Source organism: Tenrec ecaudatus, chromosome 6 (assembly GCF_050624435.1).
Source record: "Tenrec ecaudatus isolate mTenEca1 chromosome 6, mTenEca1.hap1, whole genome shotgun sequence".
Taxonomy (NCBI): domain Eukaryota; kingdom Metazoa; phylum Chordata; class Mammalia; order Afrosoricida; family Tenrecidae; genus Tenrec; species Tenrec ecaudatus.
The window spans coordinates 38664950-38688273 of NC_134535.1; the positions used below are offsets into that span (position 1 = coordinate 38664950).

At 44.7% G+C, this 23324-nt stretch overlaps 1 protein-coding gene across 4 annotated transcripts in view; it reads left to right on the top strand.

The window, feature by feature from the left end:
* The first annotated feature begins 22495 nt into the window (after positions 1–22495).
* Positions 22496–23324, top strand: part of POC1B (POC1 centriolar protein B) — a 120439-nt gene continuing 119610 nt past the window's right edge. The window contains exons 1-2 of one of the 4 annotated variants that reach the window (XR_012784893.1): positions 22496–22661; positions 23217–23301. Coding sequence is in view for 3 of the 4 variants with exons in the window: in XM_075551195.1 (XP_075407310.1) it covers positions 22980–23301 (322 nt within the window). In the remaining variant the exon portion in view is untranslated. The other 3 variants (XM_075551196.1, XM_075551194.1, XM_075551195.1) reach the window with 3 other exon arrangements.

Genomic DNA, 23324 nt, shown 5'->3' on the forward strand with positions numbered 1-23324 from the left:
TGGCACACTCAGCTTTAGCCCTGCTGCCCTCGCCTCCCTCATAGCTGCCTGCCTGCAAAGTAGAGCGCGCAGGTTTGCTCTCCCGATCCTAGGGATACATTCTGCCTTGAGGCGGCAGCAAAGGGCTACAACCCGGGAAGGGGTGGTTTCACCCAGGAAGAACGTCGGCTAGACAGTCTGTTCAACCGTACACTCAGCCAAGTCTGCCCTGTTGTGCCATCGGTAATCAACCTGACATTTTGATTTCAGGCTTGAGACCTCTTTCCCTCAAGAGGAAAGAGGGGACTGGTACAATGGAGCTCCCATAGATACCCTCACGATCCACAGAACATCTTTTTTGGACACACCTAGCCTCTAAGTTTTTATTTCCTTTTACTTTCAAATCTGTATAAACTGATCGCGCAAAACCACTGCCATCCAGTTGATTCTGAATCATGGCAGCCTTATAGGACAGAGAACTTCCCTGTGGGCTCTCCAAAGCTGTAACTCTCTTCAGAAGCAGACTGCCACGTCTTCGAACTGCCAACCTTTCCATTAGCAATCCAGTGCTTAACCACTTGTACTACTAGTACTCATTTCCAATCAGTTTCAGGCATTCTGTTTTACAGAAGGTTCTGGATAGTCAGTTAATCGTGATAATGTCAGTGATAACATGCAGCTGTGTTCCCCATGACACCTATTCCTGGGGCTGTGACAGCTACTCCCTTTGGATAAGACATGTGCTGTCCACTTCTGGTTACCACCTAGGTTGAGTTGCTGAATTTAGCAAATAAAAATACAGAAAGCCCAGCTGAACTTCAAGTTCAGAGAACAGTGTTGTTTTGTTTTTTTTTTTTTCAATATTAAGCATGGCCCATATGAAGTGCCTGTGTGATGCACTTAAGTGTGGGAAACAAAGATTTCTCCCAAGTTGTCTCCTCCAAATATACGCCAAACTTAGCTGCGTGCTACACGTGGTGAATGACTATACACTTGGAGGTCAACAGAAGTATGTCAGGGGTTATTATCCCTAAGGGTTGTCAGCCATCCAGAGCAAGCAGAAACCACTGTTTATCCCAAAACAAGTAGGGCCGATCCGATCCCTTCTGATAAGGATAGTAGTAAGTTGTTTCCCTGAAGGAGAGCCGGGAGGTCAAGCTCACTCAAGGGTGACCAAGGTTAGGCCACCATCATGAATCTAGGCTCCGCCCTTCTTGTCACATACATACCCCTAGTCCTTTCCCTTCCTGTAACATGTACACCCCTAGCTCATCCTCTTCCTGTTACTCCTATGCCCATCGTATGGCCCCCTCCTATTGCTTGTCTTGCCTATGGTACAGCCCCTTCCTGTGATGTGTGTGTTTACCGGTAAACACACCCCCTAAGTAGATATAAGCCTTGGTTAGCTAGGCGTTGGGGAGCAATAAGTTGGCCCATCTCACCTTGCTCTCCTAGCCTCGGCCCACACTGTGTGTGGACCTGGCTGTTAAGATCATGGCCATCCAGGAGGTGAGCATGCTACCATGAAATGTGTCTGACTTCTTTATTTTACTCTCTCTCCTGTCTCTCTCATGTTCTTTATTGTAATCTTTACAGAGCTCAACCGTACAATTGTGCTTACTGAACCCATGATTAGTTGTGGGGGCTGGCCTTTGCCCCACCGTTAAGCCTTCAATTCCTAACCAGACACTTGGCCACTGCGATTCACCCAGAGCTGCTTCACCCATACAGTCTGACAATCTTCTGAAAGGTCTTGGCCATGGGAAGCCCTTAAGAGCACAGTTCTACTCGGCCACCCAGGGGTCACTACGAGTCAGGCTCTACTTGATGGCAACAGCTTATTTCTTTTTATGGCCCATACAGTTCCGTCAGTGTGGCTTGGATTGTATATGACAACTGGACAAATAGGAGGCCTTGCTTGTTTTGTCCTCTTCTTGGGTCTACAAGGTAAGTGACTTTTCTCTCCTTGCACTCATTTTTACTTTTCTTCCTGTTCGACCCCTAATACGCTGCTTGGCCCCCAGCGAAGGGCTCGAGAATGTTTTTGAAATGAATATGTCCAAGCTAGCCTGAACACCAGCCTTAACTGCTATGGAGAATATCTCTAGTAACAGTGTTATGGGTGCTGTTGAGCTGGTTACAACTCATAGCCGCCCCGAGTGCAGCCCAGGGGAACCCTGCCTGTGCGGCTCTCCTCACAGCGGGCGTGTTTGAGCCCCTTGTTGGCACCACTACGTCAGCCACTGCTTAGAGGGTCTTCTTCGGCTCTGCTGGCCCTCCAGCGGATAGGGTGTATTTTCCAAGGAACTGGTTCCTCCAAAGTATAAGAGATTAAATCTGGCACTTTCTGGCTTCTAAGAAGCATTCTAGTTATTTTTTTCCAGGTATATTTGCTCATTCTTTTGGCAGCCCATGGTGATTTCAGCATCACCAACACCATAATTCAAATGCATCAGTCTTCTCTAGCATTCCTTAAACATTGTCTCACTTGCACATGAGGCAACTGAAAATACCTTGGCTTGGGTCAGGTGTTCCAGAGTCCTCAGAGTGATGTCACTGCTCTTTAACGCCTTAAAGAGGTCGTTTGTAGCAGAATGGCCCTGTGCACATTGATTCCGTCACCACTAGTTCTTTCAGCAGGAGCGTAATGGGTTATGAGTTGGGCTGCTGGCCAAAGGTCAGCGGTATAAAACCACCCACCGCTCTGTGGGCGAAAGAGGAGGCTTTCTACCCTTGTAAAAAAAGGGAAGTTCCAGTTATGGAAACCCGCCGAGCGGCTCTTCCCTCACTACGCCATGGCAATGGTGTTTTGCTTTCTTTCCGCATTGATTGTGGAGCCAAGCAAATGAATTCCTTAGTATCTCTAATCTTTTCTGTTTATCGGGACACTTACTAGCCCAGTTGTGAAGATTTTTGTTTTCTTTAGATTGAGTTGTAAGTCGTATTAAAGAAAGACTGCAGTCTGTAACCTGGGTCAGCAAGTGCTCCACATCTCTTCCCTTTCAGCACACGATTGTGCTGTGTGTACACTACAGGCTCCTGATGTGTCTTCAGCCGGTCCTGATGCCTCACTCCTCATCATATAGTTCTGCTTCTCTGATTATTTTCCCAGCATATTGAAGAAGTCTAGTGAAACGATACAACCCTGACACCCACGTGTCTTCGCTTTAAACCACATAGCCTCCTCTTGTTCTATTCAGGCCTCTTGGCCCACATCCAGGTTCTGCATGAGCACAGCCAAGTGTTCTGGAATTCCCATTCTTCACAATGTCATTCATCGTTTATATTATTCATTGTCATTCATGTCTATATTCAAATGTCTATGCAGAGTCATGAATGTACAGGTAAATGTCATTCTGGCACTCTCTGCTCTTCAGCCAAGATCCATTTGACATCAGCCATAATAATGAATAAAAAGGAATAGCATCTTATTGGAATAAAGATGACACATTTAGACTAGTTTGAACTGGCTCTCTGGAACTTCAGTTTGTTGACTCAGCTCTATCTCTGACTGGCAGAATGCCGTCCAATAGGTCTGAGAGCTTCTAGGAATCTCTGCCTTCCCACCTCTCACAGGCAGGAATTGCAAAGCCTCTTCCAGAGCCAATATTTTTTACTTTTCCCCCCAAACGTTCATCAGAGAGAAAGACATGTGCATTCAGATGAAAGCCAGTAACTGATTGTGTTCGTGATGCTAACAAATGGGCTAAGAGATGACGCGGCTACTTTGTCACATTCCCAGGCAGCATCCAAACATCCAGATCTAATATAAGAACGATAACAACTGAGGTTAGAAAAATATATTCTAGCCCACATTTTCTGCAGTCTAAGATGCCATCAACGGACATACACCATAGTTTAATAATGGCCTCTTAGCAAATACCAAATTTATATTTTCGTAAAGCATAAAGCACATTGTAAAGAATGTATAAACATCATCGCATTACCTGCCAATTCAAAAACTAGGAAGTGACTTTTTAGAAGAGATATGTTGGCAAATATGATGAGACTTAGGGATGAGCAATTACTTAAACCCTTATGGACACCAAAAAATGGTCAGCCTGAAGAGTTGAATCTGTATCCATTGAGCATTTAACAAGTCTAGAGTCCTGGTGGCACAGTGGCTGGAGTGCTGAGCTGCTAACTGAAAAGCTAATGGTTCAAAGATGAGGCTTCTGTGAAGATGTATAGCTTGGAAATCCTATGGGACAATTCCACTCTGTCCCTTAGGGTGACTATGAGTTGGAATTGACTTGACTGCAGTGGGTTCTGTTTGGAAGGCACTTTACTAAGGTTCCCCAGTCTTGGCATTATTCACAATTTGGGTGCACAACTCCTTGTTGTGAAAGACTGCCATACAAGTGAAAGGACATCTACATTGCTCACCCATTGGGCTGCTAACCTCAAGGTCAGCAGGTTAAAATCCCCAGCTGCACTGTGGGAGAAAGATGAGGCTTTCTGTTCCTATAAGTAGTTACAGTCTCTGGACCCCACAGGGGCAGTTATAGCTTGTCCTATAGGGTCACTATGAGTCACAATCAACTCGACAGCAGTGAGTTAGGCTTGGGTTTGAACCCACTAAGTAGGTCTCTAAGAGGTGAACATGGTTTGTGCTCAACTGCCATGCTAAGAAATTTAGAAGGCAGGTACTTTGCCAACTGGCTGGAAGAGATCTATATTTGTACCCATTCCAAAGAAAGGTGACACCAAAGAGCATTCAAATTGTAGAAAATATCATTAATATCACTTGCAAGTAAAATTTTGCTGAGATCATGCAACAATAATAGCAGCAGTACATAGATAGGGAGCCGCCAGAAGTTCAGGCCGGCTTTAGAAGAGGATGTGGAACAAGGGATATCATTGCTGATGTTATCTAGATCTTGGTTGAAAGCAAAGACTTATTTGAAAGATGTTTACTTGCGTTTTATTGGTTATGCCAGGCATTTGAAGATATAGGCCTTCAAATGAAAACAAACAAACAAACAAAAAACTATGGATAACCTTGAGAAGAATGGGAATAGTCTGGGAGACACAGTGGGGGAATTCCACCCAATCTGATCTCACCACACCGAGGCAAAACACTAAGGGCATGCAACAGAACATCAAGGGGAACAGAGCAATGAAGTCCCCAGGGAACACCAAAAATAGACTTTGGGCCCAGGGCTTGGCACCCCATCAGACTTGACCAGAAAACACTCCTAAAGCCTAAAAAACAGTCCTTGAACTAACTACAAGCTTTTTTTTACTGTTGTTGTGTTTTGTTTTGTCATTGACTTTTTGTTGTTGTTTCATTTTCTTTTGTTGCTTTGTTTTTGTGCAAGTTATTATTTCCGCAGGTCTATCTAAATAAGATAGGCTGGATAAACAATCTGGAGGAGAAAACAATGGGACCAGTGGTTCTGGGGGAACATGGGAGAGGGGGAGGTTGGGGAAAGGAAGTGGTGTTAACAAACCCAAGGACAAGCGAACAACAAGTGATCCAAAATTGGTGGTGAGGAGGGTGTAGGAGGCCTGGTAGGGCTTGATCAAGGATAATGTAACCAAGAGGAATTACTGAAACCCAAATGAAGGCTGAGCATGATAGAGGGACAAGAGGAAAGTAAAAGGGAATAGAGGAAAGAGTTAGGAGGCAAAGGGCATTTATTGAGTTCTAAATACAGGCATATACATATGTAAATATATTTATAAATGAGGATGGGGAAATAGATCTTTGTGCATATGCTTATAGGTTTAGTATTAAGGCAGCAGATGGACATTGGGCCTCCACTCAAGTACTCCCCAATGCAAGAATACTTCGTTCTATGAAACTGGCATTCCATGGTGCTCATCTTTCTGTTACAATTGCTGAAGACAAAGCAGGTGCATAAGCAAATGCGCTGATGGAGCCTGGCTATCAAAAGTGATAGTGTCTGGGGTCTTAATAGCTTGAAGATAAACAAGTGGCCATCTAGCTCAGAAGCAACAAAGCCCACATGGAAGAAGCACACCAGCCTGTGTGATCACAAGGTGTCATAGGGATTAGGTATCTGGCATCAAAGAACAAAAAAATCATATCATTGTGAATGAGGGGGAGTGTGGAGTGGGAACCCAAAGCAGTGTAGCAATGATGAAACATACAACTTTCCTCTAGTTCCTAAATGCTTCCTCCGCCCGCCACCGCACTATCATGATCCCAATTTTACCTTATAAATCTTGCTAGACCAGAGGATGTACACTGGTACAGATAGGAAATGGAAACACAGGGAATCCAGGACAGATGATCCCTTCAGGATCAGTGGTGAGAGTGCCGATACTAGGAGGGTGGAGTGGAAAGGGGGAACTGATTACAAGGATCTACATATAACCTCCTCCCTGGGGACAGACAACAGACAGAAAAGTGGGTGCAGGGAGACGTCGGACAGTGTAAGATATGACAAAATAATATTTTATAAATTATCAAGGGTTCATGAGGGAAAGGGAAGGACTTCGGAAAGTCAGTGAAGTTGGGCAGGGGCAGGGGGCATTATATGTTATCACAGCATAAAGTCTACTTTCACAACTGATACAAAGGATCACAGATATCATTTAAATGTATGGACCAGGCATTTGTACAACAATAAGGGAAGTGTACTGAATCAAACCAAGTGTTTCCCTCCTGTATGAGTCTTCAAGGAGGCCTGGTGACAGAGTGAGTTGTCTGTTTAGTCATTGACAGCAAGGTTAGCAGTGGAACTCCATCAGTCAGTCCTCGGGGGAATCTGAGGCTTTCTACTCCTGTAAGGTGGTCTACTCTTCTACTCTCACTGCCGATGCTGACTCATGGTGGGGACCCGGTAAAGTTACAGTCTTGCAAACTCCCTGTTGGGTTGCTATGAGTTGCAATAGACTGGTGGCAGTGAGTTTTGGAATTTGGGAGTGAATGTTAAAAAAAAAAAGTGTGAACCCCTGTGGCTGTCGGACATGTAGGCCGGCTTCCCGGCCCACAGGGGCAGAAGCCAAGGGAGCATGTGGTTGAGAGGTTGAAGACCAGAGAGAAATTTGATCATCGACCAAGGAGAGGTCTTGCTGTGGACCAGCAACTCTATGATTAGTGTTTACGGGTCCTGACTTGCGATAACATTTTAACTCCCCTAAGAATCCCCCGAAATCATGAGCAGCGTCTGAGTTCTATGTGGCTATTGCTACAAATGATCCAACCCAGGCGAGAAGTCAGTGCCGTGGGCTGAATGGTTGGTGTCAGACTAGGTCGAGCTGGATGGACTGAGGAGCGCTATCCGACTCCTGCCTAGGGGCCAGAGGGAAGCCGGAGGGGGGTGGATATGGCCACCGCCATGCTGTTAACGGCAGTGTCCAATCTATTCCCAAGATGGTCTCTTAAATTCAGGTGGGGCAAACTCCAGATTGGACTTTGGCTCCGGTGGTCTTGTTTTCATTTGCTTTAGCTTCAGTTGAGGAAATTGAAATTTATTGTGTGTTCTGCAGTCTGCCCCTTGCCCTGGGCTTATTGGTAATATTGGGATTCTCTTTGCTTTTTTTCATCACAGATGTAGTCAGTTTTATTTCTGAGAACGCCATTTGGTAAGGTCCACATGCATAGTCCCCATTAAGCTATTTCCAATGAATATGTTGTCGGTCTTGCAAAAATTGATCATGTGATCTTCAGCGATGTTTTTATCACTGTGGAAACATAGGTCATATTTTCCAGCTTCTGATTCTTCTTTATTTTCAATAGTCACACCCAATCACTAATTTGATTGATTTTTTAAAACATTTTACTAGGGACTCATACAACTCTTATCACAATCCACACATAAACATACATCAGTTGTATAAAGCACATCTGTACATTCTTTACCCTCATAATTTTCAAAGCATTTGCTCTCCACTTAAGTCCTTTGCATCAAGTCCTCATTTTTCCCCTCCCTCCCCACTCCCCCTCCCTCATGAGCCCTTGATAATTTATAAATTATTATTTTGTCATATCTTGCCCTATCCAGCATCTCACTTCACCCCCTTTTCTGTTGTCCATCCCCCGGGGAGGAGGTCACATGTAGATCCTTGTAATCGGTTCCCACTTTCCAAATCACTCATCCTCCACACTCCCAGTATCACCCCTCACACCCCTGGTCCTGAAGGAATCATCCACCCTGGAGTCCCTGTGCCTCCAGCTCCTATATGCACCAGTGTACCTCTGCTCTATCCAGACTTGCAAGGTAGAATTCGGATCATGGTAGTGGGGTAGGGGGGATTTGATTGATTTTAAATAGTAATTATTAATGCATGTTTGATGATTTTCAAACATCAAAAGCTGATAAAAATCTTTAACTTCTTTATCTTTGACATTAGTGATTGGCAACTAAATTTGAATAACAGGCATATTAGCTTGTCTTTGTATGGATATCATCCTATCAATAAACAGTGCTGTACTTTAGGGCAGATGTTGAAATGTTCTTTTTGGCAGTGAATGCAATGTTCTTCCTCTTCAGCATTTCAACCCTGGAACAGGAGATCATATGATTGTCCAATTCAAAATGGCCAATATTGGTTCATTTCAGCTCACTGATGACCAGAGTATTTATCTTCAACCACTCCAGTTTATTTTTGACAACTTCCAATTTTCTTAGTTATACTTCATAATTCTATGTTCTGGTTATTAATGGTCATTCAAAACAGTTTCTTCATCAGCAAACGCATGTCCTGGAAACGGCTCCATCCTATTCATGAAAGTCTACTTTGAGATGATTTTAAAGAGTGACTTGAGAAGACAAAGTGAAGTATAATGATGAAATGTACAAAGACCTGGCATTAGAAAACCATAAGGGAAGAGTACACTCAGCATTTCTCAGCCTAAAGAGATGAAGAAATACTCAAACCCTTAAATTTCAGCATTGAAGGACTCTATGAGCAAAAATACTGAATGATGCAGGAAGCGTCGAAAGAAGACGGAAAGAATACATAGAATCCCTGTATCAAAAACCATTTGTTCCATTTCAGGACGTAGCATGTGATCAAGAGCTGCTGGTATTGAAGAGAGAGGTCTGAGCTGCTCTGGAGGCACTGGTAGAAAGGATGGTCCAGGAATTGGCAAAGTACAAGCTGAGATGTTTCAACAAAATGCAACACTGGAAGCATTTCTAATAAATTTGGAAGACAACTACCTGGCTTTGCTCCTTCCAAAGAATGGAGATCCAATAGAATATAGGAATTATTGAACAACATCATTAATATCACATGCAAGTAAAATTGTGCTGAAGGTAATTTTTAAATTGTTGCAGCAGTGTGTCAACAAGTTGCGGCAAGAAATTCCGGCTGGAGTCTGAAGAAGACATGGAACGAGGAATATCATTCATAACATCACATAGAACTTGGCTGACAGCAGATAATACCAGAAAAATGTGTGCCAGTGTTTCGGTGAGTATCCAAGGCTTGGACTCTGTGGGCTATCACAGATGATGATGAAGACAGTAAAGAATAGGATTTCCAGAACATTTCATTGTGCTTGTAAAGAACACGTACATGACACAGTCATTTCCACAGAACAGAGATACTGCTAGGTTTAAAGCAGGAAAGGTGTATGTCGGGGTGGATTTCTTTCACCATACTTAATTCAACATGTATACTGAGTGAATAATCTGAGAAGTGGAACTGTAAGATAAAGAATATAATATCAACTGGAGAAAGACACAATATGCATATGACACAACCTTGCTTGCTGAAAACAATAAAGACTTAAAGTATGTACTGAGGAAGGGTAAAGACTTCAGCCTGCAGTATGGGGTGCACCGAAATACACAAAAAAGCAAAATTCCTCAAAAATGAGAGAATTTTAAAGGCTAAGAATTTTGTTTTTCTTGGATCCACAATCTATACCCACAGAAGAAGTAGTGGAAAAATCAAACAACATATTGCATTGGGCAAACTACTGCACAAGACCTCTATAAACAGTTAAAAAGCAAAGATATCACTTGAAAAACTTTGGTGTGCCAGACACAAGCCATGGTATTTTCAATTATCTCTCACTCGAGAAAGCTGGACAATGAATAAAGAAGACAAGAGAATTGCTATCTTTGAATTATGGTCTCAATGAAGAATATTGAATATACCACAGACCATAAGAAGAAAAAACAAATCTGTCTTGGAAGAACAGAGTCAAAATGTTCCTTAGAAGAAAAACAAACAAGATTTCATTTCAGTTACAGTGGACTTGCTATTAGGAAGGACAAGCCTCTGGAGAAGGAAATCAAGCTTGGTGAATACAGCCCAGCCAATCGAGAAAACAAAACAATGAGTAAGGCCCTCAATAAGACGGCTTGACCCAGCAACCATGGCTCAAGGATCGCAGATGGTGACATGGTTTCTTGTGTTGTACTGAGGATAACTGTGAGTCAGGAGTGACTCAATGGCACCCAAGAACCACTGCGTTTTTGTTTTGGAGGGACTGCCAAACGTCCTCAGAAAGTTGACATATGTTATGGGCCAACAATTGTAGGTAGGTATAAAGCAGCTGTGACCCTTTACATGCCCATCAACAAGCCTGAACTTTCAGTATTCCACATGCTCACAAAAATTTGTGAAGTAGTATCTTATTGCATATGGTGTTGTCTAGTAAGAGTTGGACTGCTGCCTGCAAGGTTGGCAGTTCAAACCACTAGCTGCTCTGGGAGAAAGATGGGCTATTTTCTCCCATGAATACTTACAACCTTAGATTCTAGGGTGACCTAGCAATCTTTTTGAGGAAGTCTTAGTGATGCTTCATCTCGACTAACTTTCAATTCACCAGCTTATCTTAGCATGGGGAAGGGATTGGGGCATGTACTCAAGTCTCCCCAAAGGGAAAACGGAGTCAAGTGCATATAAGTGTCAATCCAATACAGTTGTTAAAATGCATATAATCAACTGTGTGTGTGTGTGTGTGTGTACATATACATTCATGGGTTGCACAGTTAAGCACCAGACTAATAGCTGAAAGGTTGACGATTCCTCAGAACTAAGCCTGAGTAAGCATTCGGCTTCAGCCTTGCGAACGCTAAAGAGCAGATACACTGTGTGCAGTGTAGAAGCTACATCACTTCAAAAATGATGGAGAATTAAACTAACTATACACCCTAGAAAGAGAATGACCATGTCTCCACATAGGCAATAGAACCATTCACCATTAGAACCTGTTGGTCAAGATCAAGAACAGCACCTCACAATTGTCCCTGCCCCCCTTTATTTCTATCTCTTTCTTTGCATCCCTTTACTACTACTCCAATAATGCCATGGCCCCTCCATTCCTGAGGTGCTGGTCGTAGCCAAAGTCCATTCCCTGGCATGATGACGCCATGTCCGCAGAATGGAACTGCCCTACAGGGTTTCAAGGCCATGGTCGATCCTGTAGAAGCAGAGCGTCTGCCCTGGCCTGTCTTCTGAGGCAGCTCATGAGGACTGACTCACCACCAACCTTCAGCGGGCTGAGCGCTTCACTGTTCATGCAGCCCAGGGACTCCTACAGTGCCTTCCATGCTACTGAAGTTTGTTCAGTACTTGCGTCTCTATCACCATCTCTCTCATGCTGTTTTTTCAGTCTGCTGGTTGTCAAAGAGTGGTTTAGTAGTAGCATAAAAATCACCTCTGGAAATGTGTCAGAAATGCAAATTCTTGTGCTCAATCTAGCCCTATGTACTGGACAGGGTTCTCTAGAGAGACAAACCAGATTGCTAGTAATTATATATAAATATATTTATAAAGATAGATATATAATTCAAGAAATAAACCATTAAATTATATACAGATAGATAATACAAGAAATTAACAGTTGAATTACAAAGCAATGAGACACTAGCAGTTCTTCAAGGCTTGAGAGCTGCCAGTTGCCAGTCCCCTTCTGTAGAGAGAGCTGGGCTATATATATCCAGGCAGCAAACAGCAAGGCAGGTCCCCAACTGTCATCAACTGTCGGTCCCCAGCTCCAGAGATGAACATTCCAATCGTGTGGGCTTAAAGGGACCTCCACTTACAGCGACACAGTCCACAGGTAGTGTACCCCTTTAAACTGAGGCACAGAACAAGCAAGGCTCACCGAGCCATTTATCCCTCTGCCCTTCAGTTAATCCTACTTGTGTTTATCGGCCAGGCTGGCTCAATAAACTATAGCACCCTACTAAAACAAAAGCTGGGAGTGAAAATTCTGCATTTTAACAAGTCCTTGATCTAGTGCAGGCCAGCCAATTTTTAAATAGCAGTTGAAGCTCTTCCTTCCTTGAAACTCTAATACAAGGACAACATCTCAAACAAACAAGCATACTGCTGTTTGGTAATATTCTCAAGTTCATTATAGAGTCACCGCTTAGTTCTTTGTGCTGATTTGGTATCATATATTGTTTTGCATGGTGAGACTTGTCTGCCTAGTTATCTATCAACGGTTTTGAGCCCAAAGATCATATTTCCTGCTCATGTAGGTCTTTCCATTTGATACAGAGCTGTATCAAATGTACACACTACCCTGGAGGCTCTCAGGCATTGCAGAACACATGTGTGGATGCTATACTGTGCAGGAGGGACTACAGTGGCTGCAGAGGGGTACCAAGACAAATACAACACGACCCTTGTCCTTATGGGCATTTCACTGTATGCAATGCGGGCTGGTGGACATCTGAATATAGCTAGAATATAATGAATGCTACGCTAATACAAAGTAGAACTGTTAGATCTCTCTCTTGTGGGAGAAATATACCTCAGTCCTAGGCTTCGCGCCAGGAAGAATTCACTCCGAAGGCTGGCTTGTGATCCAAGTGAGTATTATGAAAGATAGAAGTGTCAGGATTATACAGGCACCCTGAGGGCCCTTCACCCCACACGTGGAGTCCTGAAGGCAGAGGAGAACACCGCATGGCTTCAGAGTAACAGCTTAAGAAGCTGAAGGGGCCCCAAGGCCCTGGATTCTGGCTTTTGAGGTGCTCCGCTGGGAGGCGTGGTTGACAAACCTGGTTGACCCCATTGGCTGAATTGAATTCACCCGGCCCAGGTGGGCCAATCCAGGTGTAATGCCCACCTAGGTGTACCACCCCTTCCTGGCTGGACGCTCTGAACCTCTGAGCATGTGTAATAGACACCCCGGTCCCTGTGCTAGCTACCTAACAGAACTGTACATAGCAAACTATGGTGTGGGGACCAGCCTTAACAACTGAATGGGCACTGGGGGCGGTTGTGAAATTAAGAGGTAAATTAACGAAACAAGAAGACAATACAAGTACTCAGCTCTCTCATGGCAACCAGAAACAGAGTGATGGGGGAATGGATTCTCTTTCTCTTTTCCCCCATCTATATGTTATTTATTTTAATATACATTTTAATCATTTTATTGGGAGCTCTTACAGATGCCATAACGGTCCACAATCCAATTAGATCAAGCATAATTGTACAGTTGCTACCACTGTCAGTTTGAATGTATTCTCTTAAAACTTTATATACTCTCATGCAAGCAAGCCCCAGTAAGCACATACCTAACAGGAAGGGGAAGTACCAGAGGCATAGATGTGACAGGAAGGTACATACTTAACAAGATGGGCGGATTCTAGAGTTAAGATGGCGTCCTAACCTTGGTCGGCGCTGAGCTGGCTTGACCTTCTGTGTCTCTGAGCTCTTCTCCTGGGGAACAATCTGTGTTCCTTATCAGAAGGGAGTGGGGCCATAGTTAGGGTGAGATGGTCTGGCTGCTTTTGATGGTAGATAACCTCCAGGTTCTCATTTTCCCACCCTATGGAAGTCCAAAGTGAAAATGTTCTGTTTTGATAAGGAGTGTGTGCTGAGCAAGAGCGGTTTGTAGCAATCTGCCTTCTTCCTGGGCCTTGAGATGTGTGTCCCCAGGTGCAAGGGGGGCTCTGGAGGAGCAGCCATTGCTGGTTGTAGCAGCGGTTTCAGTGAAGGCTCCAAAATGTGACCGCTTAGCAGACTGTGATGGCTCAAGTGTCACCCTTAGCCGTTTGTGGTCAGATCAAAATTAGGGCTTGGTTTCTAGTTCACATCATCTAAAATGCATTTTTTAAAAGCCTGTAGCCTGGTTTGCCCCATGCTTCTGAATTATTGATGCAAATTATCATTGCTGTTCCAAGCTTATTGGAAAACTTATAGACTTTAAAGCACTACCACCCTCATGTTTTAATTAAAAACATCTGGAGAAGGCTAAGAATCTATAGAGGTATTAAGCTATCCCAATGACACAAAGTATTGTTTAGAGATATCCTGAATATCCAGGCAGGGGTGGAGACTTGAATGAGGAAGACAAGTTACTGAAATACTGAAAGGCGCAGAGAAGAAGGATTGTGAGGTGGCAGGAGCCCCAAAGGCAACATGGACAGCTACTGAATGGGATGTTTTTTTAGTACATGTGCCCATGTAAATACTGCATATAGCACCTCTAAACAGTTACCACACGAGGTTGCATGGTTGGAAATAAAATCTAATATGCAGTTTTCAAAAAAAGTATAATTTGTGTTAAATTATTATAAATTATATTTTGAGGATATAGGTGTCCGGATTTGGAGATGGTCCCCTGAAGCAAATCAACCCCAAGTTTTAAAATGAAGTCGGTGTTAACGCCCTAACGATTCAATCTAACGGGATACTTTTCCTTCTACTTGCTCTCACATCCTTCAAGAAGAGAATGTGACTGAAAAAAAAGAGAGAGAGAGAATGTGACTGGTTGTCAGCAAGCCACAAAGTATCCCATCAGGTGCTACATAGGAATGTGAACAGTAGGTGGCACTTTTGTTCCATGCCTGGTTGCAAACTTGAAAGGCAATGAAAGAAAGGTATTTGCTGCACCTGGCTCATGGCCTTCAAGGAAACCTTAAAGATGTTCAAATATTGACCCCCACGGTGGCTCCCATCCAGGTGAGTGATCAGTTTCTACTTCTGGGCAGCCCCAAATAATCCTAGTAGCAAGGGAATGATGTGAACTCAAGCAGGCTGAAAGTAAGAAAACTCTGTTTTTAAAAACAAACTTTTTACTGTTGTTTAGGTGAATATTCACATGGCCAATGTGTTTTCCAATCAATGGTTCATATACAAGTTGTCTCATGAAGTTGGTTGCAATCTCCCCACCCCGTGCAATGTCAGCACTCTTCCTCTTTCCTCCCTAGTGTCCCCATTTCCATTCTTCAGGTTTCCCGGTCTTCCCGTCTTTGGTCTCGAGCAAGTGTCGCCTCTTGGTTTTGTATGGTTGATTGTTCTGAGGAGCACATTTGTCACAGGTGTTATTGTTCGTTTTTAGTCATCTCTCTTATATAGCCAGAGGGGCCCTTGGTGGCACAGTGATTACCCAGTGGGCTGCGATCTCCAAGGTCTCCAGCTGAAAACCTACAGCCATTCTGTAGAAGAAAGATGCTTTCTACTCCTGTTAACAGTTATGTCTCAGAAACTCACAAGGGCAGGGCTACCCTGTCCTATAGTATAGGGTCACTATGAGTCAACATTATTATGGCAGTGAATTTTTTGAGATTACAGTTACACATTGGGCTGCTAGCCATAAAGTCAGCAGTTCAAAACCACCAGCCGCTCTGTAGGAGAAAGATGAGGCTTTCTACTCCAGTAAAGATTTGCAGTCTTGGAAACCTATGGGGCAGTTCTACTCTGTCCTGTAGGGTTTCTGTAATCTGGAATAGACTTAATGGCAGTGAGTTTGGTTGGAGTTTTTTTTATTTGGCTGAAAGTTGGCTTCTGTGAATATTTCAAGTTTCAAACTAGAAAGCTCTTTCAAATGTGAAGGCATTACAAGGGGAACCCTCTGGTCTCTTTCAGACCAGTAATCTGGTCTTTTTATATTACTATTATTTTGAGTTTCATGGGTTCCATCATTCTTGTTTTTTTGGAAAGCATTTTAACATTCAAACACCGATGTAGCTTCAAGCCATCAGGACACAGCCGTCCACCCCACCACCGGCCCCACCACACCCCTAATCTCCTCAGCTCTTCTGCTGAAGAATGTGCCCTTCTGGATGACAGGTTGCTTTGGGCATTTTCCCTCCCCCAGAACTGTGTAGTAGGCAAACCACAGAGCATCAATGTCGGGAGCAGCTCCTGTCTTCTGTTTGGCAGCATTTACCCTTTCCTGCTCACCGACCAAGTCCACAAAATATCGAGGGTAACAGTTGGGCAGAGGCTCTGGTTCCTCTTCAAGTGCTAATGCCTTGAACCGACTTCTCCAAATGAACCCCGATGGTATTTGTTGAAGTTGATCCTGTGAAGATGCATACCACCAGCACCGGCAGTATCCCTGCCTCCCAGGTGCTTCCCATGTTTGGCAATGGGGCCGAGGGTGTGGCTCATGAGGCCCCTATGTTTCCGGTCTTCCTCAGTCTGGATGGCATGTCAGCAGCCTCGACCAAAGAGAGGTTCCATCGTTATTCCTCATCGCTGTGTAGAAAGCAGTTAGTCCAAAGAACGAATGGCCTACATGAACCACAGCCCCCTCTAACCTGAATGCAGAAGAACTAGATAATGCCTCATTGCCACAACCAGCCACTCTAACCAAGCCCACAGGAGAAGGCCCCCGTTAGAGATTTACAATAGGCTTGCAATCATGTAAAGGCCATAACTGTGTGATTGAAAAGTTAATACTTGACCCAGACTGTTGAGTTTCAAAAATCTAAGTTCAACCACTTCCTAGCTGTATGTTTTAGGCCACGTTACTTATATCTCCATGCCAATTTCTGTGTAAATGACATTTATAATAATAGCCCCTCTCTAATAATGCTATCCTTAGGTGGTGCAAATGGTTACTACACTCAGCTACTAATCAAAAATCAAAAGTTCAAGTCTACTCCAAGGCACCTCAGAAGACCTTGCCAGTGACTTCTGAAAAGCTGATGGAGCATGAGTTTATTCTAACACATTTGGGATTGTGTTAGGTCGGGTTGACTAGACAGACAAATCCAGACACTCACACTGATATCAAGAAGTAATTATACATGGAGAAAACATCCCAGCTCAGTCCATAAGTCCAATAAGAGCCTGAAAGGCCCTCTTCAGACTCATGCAGCAGCATGTAATAATGCAGAATGTAGAAGCTCACAAGCCAGTGGGTAGAAAGTTGTGTGGATCCAATGGCGCAGTTCATCACAGGGCTCAGGCAGGGGTCAGAGTGGCCTGCCAGAAGGAAGGTGAAGACACAGAGATGGGAGGTTCCCAGGTTCCTCATGAGAAGGCCACGCCCAGAGGGAGGCACCATCAGGCTGTGAACTGATTGACAGGTCGAACTCCACCCCGACACATTTATATTATCTTCAAATTGGCATGAAATTATGTGACTACCTCACCTGGCAACTGATACTGGTAAAACAACTGGCGAGAAGATTAAATGTGAAAAATTTCCAAGTACCTACTCAGGTAGGTAGTCTATTGTGCCAACCTGGCAGATAAACACATATGGGGTTAATTGAAGGGTGGAGAGATAAATGACTTGGTGAGCCTCACCTTTTTAGCTCTTGGATCTCTTGCTCTCTGATGGTTGGACAAGGGTGTAGCTGCCTTAGCCAGTTCCCTGTGTCAGCTGGCAAGGCTCACTTTCTGCAAGACATCCCTGAAAAGCCACATGGACCTACTCCAATGCAGCTCTGGGTGCTGGAGCACCCATGTGGAGACCCCTGCCAATGCTAAGGTGCTTACACATTCACTGACTCAGCTTTCCTCTTGCAGTTGGCATCATTGCGTCTGTTTTGTGAGATGTAGGAGGGCTTTGTGGATTGGTGTCAGAAATATGGGTTAATGTTGGACTTGTGGGCTTGGGAAGCACTGGGTAGGGATGTTTTCTTGATGCGCACTTAACCTTTATATAAAACTCTCTCTTATACATGAGTTTCTGTGGATATGTTTCTCTAAAGTACCAAGAATAACACAACTACTTTTCATGGAATGAGCATATTAACAGTAGAACCACAGTACTGGACCACATCAATATTCAACATAATCGGATTTTGAAGCGAAGGGCTGAGAAAATTTTGCATCAGAGCTAGAACTAAACATCAGAATCTGACCTGACGCACAGGAATTTTGTAAACAAAAGCAGTTTGTATTTCAGTTACTCGATCTTAGTTTGTGTTGTTAGTAGGCATTTTTAAAACCTTTTTAAAAAATGTTTTTAATCATTTTATTAGTGGCTCATACAACTCTTATCACAATCCATACATACATCGTGTCAAGTACATTTGTACATTCATTGCCCTCATCGTTCTCAAAACATTTGCTCTCCACCCAAGCCCCTGGCATCAGCTCATTTTTCCCCTCTCACCACTCCCTCATGAACCGTTGATAATTTACAAATAATTATTTTGTCATATCTTGTACTGTCCGACATCTCCCTGCACCCACTTTTCTGTTGTCCATACCCGAGGGAGGTTATATGTAGATCCTTGTAATCGGTTCCCCCTTTCTACCCCACCTTCCCTCCACCCTCCAGGTATCGCCACTTTTACCATTGGTTCTGAAGGGGTCATCTGCCCTGGATTCCCTGTGTTTCCAGTTCTTATCTGTACCAGTGTACATCCTCTGATCTAGCCAGATTTTTAAGGTAGAATTAGGAGTATGACAGGGGTGTGGGGACGAAGTATTTAGGAACTAGAGGAAAGTTGTATGTTTCATCATTGCTACATCGCACCAACTGGCTCATCTCTTCCCAGAGACCCTTCTGTAAGGGGATATCCAGTGGGCTTTGGGTCTCTACTCCGCACCCCCCCCCATTCACAATGATATGATTTTTTGTTCTGATGATACCTGTTACCTGATCCCAATGACACCTTGTGATCACACAGACTGGCGTGCTTCTTCTATGTGGTCTTTGTTGCTTCTCACCTAGATGACCGCTTGTTTACCTTCAAGCCTTTAAGACCCCAGACACTATTTTTGATAGCCGGGCACCATCAGCTTTCTTCACATTTGCTTATGCACTCGCTTTGTCTTAAGGGATTGTGTCGGGAAGGTGAGCATTATAGGATGCCAATTTAATAGAACAAAGTATTCTTGCATTGAGGGAGTATTTGAGTGGAGGCTCAATGTCCATCTGCTGCCTTAATACTAAACCTATAAATATATGCACATATATCTATCTCCCCATCCTCATATATTTACATATGTACATGCCTGTATTTAGATCTCTATAAATGCCCTTTGCTTCCTAGCGCTCTCCTCTATTTCCTTTGACTTTCCTCTTGTTCCACTATCATGCTCAGTCTTCATTTAGGTTTCAGTAATTCCTCTTGGTTACATTATCCTTGATCACGGCCTACCAGGTCTCCTATACCTTCCTCACCACTGATTTGGATCACTTGTTGTTTCCTTGTCCCTGGGTTTGTTAACACCATTTCCTTTCCCTCCACTTCCCCCTATCCCATGCCCCCCCCCCCAACTGTTGGTCCTGTTGTTTTCTCCTCCAGATTGTTCTTCCAGCCTATATCATTTAGACAGACTTGCGGAGGTAATAACATACACATAAACAAGACAGAGCACAACCAAGCAACAATATACAACAAAACAACAACAAATCAATGACAACAAAATAAAACACAACAAGAAAGAAAAGTTTGTAGTCAGTTCAAGGACTGTTTGTTGGCCTTTAGGAGTGTTTTCTGGACAAGTCTGATGGAGCACCAAGGCCTGGCCTCAAAGTCTACTTTTGGTATTCCCTGGGGACTTTGTTGCTCTGTTCCCCTTGTTGTTCTGTTGTACGCCCTTAGTGTTTTACCTCTGTGCGGTGGGATCAGATCGGGCACAATTCCTACTGTCTCCAGTGTTGTCCCCTGTAGGGCTACAGGTCAGTGAGGGATGTCGTGTCTCATAGTGGGGCTGGCCATGTGGTCCTCTCTGTGGACTGGCTGCTCTGAGCAGGAAGATTGTCCTCAAGGCCTGGTGGGCCAGGATGTGCTTCACTCTCTCCTCCCCTCCCTTGTGCCCCAATCAGATATGTCCCTCTCCCTGAGCTGCAGATTCAATGCCGTCCTCTGAAATAAATTCTTCTGGGGGGAGGGGCTTTTAAAACCTTTTACGACTGTGTGCCAAGCATTGTGCTATTAATTTTTTAGTTTTTGTGGGTTTTTTGTACTGTTTTTAGATTTAAGAAATGGGTCCTAAAAGACTTTTTAAAAAGAATCATCATAAGGAACAGGTTTGCCGTTTTTAGAAACTAGTTAAGGAAATGCCAACAACAGACCACTTTAGACAAAATTTTTTTAGAGAAAGCCAGCCAGGTCCTAGTGAAAATAAGGCAAAGAGGGGGTAAAAGTCCTGAGAAGCAGCGACCAGCTGACTTGATGGAAGGGGATTCCCCTTTCAAACAATGACTCTCTCTCCACATCCGTGTCCACAGATCCAGATCCTCATCCATCTCAAGCTATGGGCCCTACTGTAGGTGTTAAAAACCTTTTAAATGTTGTGTTTCTTATTTAAATTATATTATTTAACTCTGAACTTATTTACTTTGAAATTTCTGTGTAATGTGTCGTATAAAAAGGAAAGGTTAATGTAAAAACTTGGTGGTCAAGCAGATTAATCTGTTTTCAGTTATTTCTTATGGGAAAAAATTGAATCAGAGATCAACTGCATCTCCATGCTCCTTCTAGAACACGTAAGTATGGAAACCCGGGGGTTCTACTGTAGAGGTAAATGATACATTTATTTTACATGGTTACTTTTAGGTTAATATGACACTGGGAAAGTTTTTTTTCTATTCAGTTAAAGTCCCTACTTTGCTGATTGGAAAATAGAGAAAAATACACATTTAAAATCTGCTGTACCCATACTAGGCAACCGGCATAAGCAGGGAAGTTTAGGGTCCTGCCACTGCTTAATGACAAATTACTGATATCACCATTCTTGATGCATCTTATCCTAGATGAGAGCTATACCTTTCAATGCATGGTTGGGAGTTCCACACAGCACTCACCAAAAGAGCTTGCTACATCCATAGAGCCCTGGATCACATCCCATATATACTGAACCAGTATCTCTGGGAATCAAAAGAAAAGAAAAACATTGCTAACAAATTGATTCCAACAGATAGACACCCTATCGAACCAAGTGGAACTGCCCCCATCGGTTTCCAGAGCTGTACATCTTTATGGAAGCAGACTCCTAACTTTGTTTCACAGAGTGGATAGTGTTTGAACCACTGACGTCTATTTCAGTTAGCAACCAACCGGTTACCACCGTGCCATCGGAGTTTATTCCTCTGGGAATGGACCCCCCAAGGCTACCCTATAATATACGACCTACCAATTCAGGTTTCTGAATCTTTGAGAGAAGTGACAGTAGGTCAGTCATCTTTGTAACCTCAGGGCCAAGTTTACAGCAACTATATTCAAAAAGCATACACATAAGTTAAACCAATACTGTAATCTAAAGCTATCCCTATCTGCATAATTGCTGTGTATTTTATTCATTAAAACTAAATTCTATCATTAGACAACCACATAACCTCTAATGAAAGGGTGCAGTACAACTTTCTGAATACAGGGCATAGGTCTAACCAGTTATGCTCTATTGTGTCATCGTCTATTGCCAAATGTTCATTTAAAAGACAAATCTGTAATTGTGTATGTGATGCTCTAAACCAGCGGTTCTCAACCTGTGGGTCGCGATCCCTTTGGGGGGGGGGGTCGCCCAAGAACATCAGAAAACATTTCCGATGGTCTTAGAACCACTTGATACCGCTCCTCTGTCTCCAGGCGTCTCCGCCCACATGCAGATACGCCCACAGAAGAGTACCTGGCGTGACGACTGTTACCCATGCTACACTATGCTTCAAGACAAAATTTCACTTATTTGTAATTAGAAATAAATATTTCACAATATAATAAATATTTCACAATATATAAATATTTCACAATATATTGTTTTGTGAATAATCACAATGCTTTATGTTCAATTTGTAACAATGAAAATACATTCTGAATATCAGATATTTACATTAAGATTCCGAACAGTAGCAAAATTACAGTTATGAGGTAGCAACGAAAATAATTTTAAGGGGGGGGTGGTCACCACAACATGAACTATATTAAAGGGTCACGGCATCAGGAAGATTGAGAATCACTGCTCTGAACGAAGAGATTAGAAACAGCAGCTAAGTAAATTCGCAACATTTATTCATTCAATACGTGTATTCCTTTGTATCACGCAGGGGACAGCTTGGGAAATCGTGCTCCAATAAATTCAAAGCTGCTCTGCAGGGGTTTAATTCCCTTGAGCGTATAAGCAGCAAGCGGCTTCTCAATTTCAAAGGTCCCTCCGCACCCCAAACAGACGGAAACGCGCAAGCGCTGTTTCTTTAACAGAAAATGGAACTCCGACTGCATCGATCAGAGCGCGGCCACCCCCGGTTCCCTCACGTCGAACTCGCCCCTAGTGAATGCAAACGCCGGTCTCGGCGTCCGATGTTAATAAACATTGTGCGCGGCGTGGGTCCGCCCCGAAGCGCCGTGCAGAACGTCCCCCTGCCCGCGAGGAACGCGGCGGCTCGGCGCCGGCAAGGCCTCGGCGCTCTTCTGGCCACGCCTGGGGCGCGGGCTCGGCCGGGCCGCCGTTGTTGTAGTGACCGGGCGACGCCGGCGCTCCAGGCCGACGGTTCCGGGCGCCGCAGGGTCCCCCTTCCAGCCCTGTCCCCTTCCCTTCCCCGCCCTTCCTTCCACCGGCGGGAGCCCGGCGACGACCGCTGCCCCATGGCCTCCGCTGCGGTAAGGGTGCAGTTGGGGCGCTTCTCGGGATCCGTCCCCGCGGGCTGCGGGGCCAGGTTTGGGCCGCTCCCGCACACGGTGGGAGGCGTCCGCCGCTCGGACCTGAGCCTCCCGTCCTGGGCGTCCGCGTCCTGCCGTCGGCGGAGAGGGCGGTCAAGGCGGGCGCCGAGCCCAGGCTGGAGAGCCGCTGCCGGAGCCGGGCGGCGCCGTCGGCCCCCGAGTTCTCTCCGGGTTGCCGGGGAGCGCCTGCGTCAGAATCGCCTGCCAGGCTTAAAAGGCCCGCAGCCGGCCCGCCGGCGCCCGCGGGCGGGGCCCGGGATGTGCGTCTTCATCAAGCTGCCCAAGTGGTCCCCGGGCCGAGCCCGGGCCTGGGAAGCCCCGCGGAGAGAGCTTGCCGGCTGCGAGGGCGAAGTCGGCGCCCCGGGTCTCTGTGCCGGTGTACGGGGGGAAGCGGGCGGCTCCGGCGCCCCCCACGCCTGCGCAGATGGCTTCGGGAGGCGGCGGCGCGGACCCCCGGCTGCCCCGAGTGCAGTCCCCGACCCCTTCCCTTCGCAGGAGGACCCCGTTCTGGAGCGGTATTTTAAAGGCCACAAGGCTGCCATCACCTCCGTGGACTTCAACCCCAAAGGCAAACAACTTGGTAAGTTCGTTTTACTCCCTTGT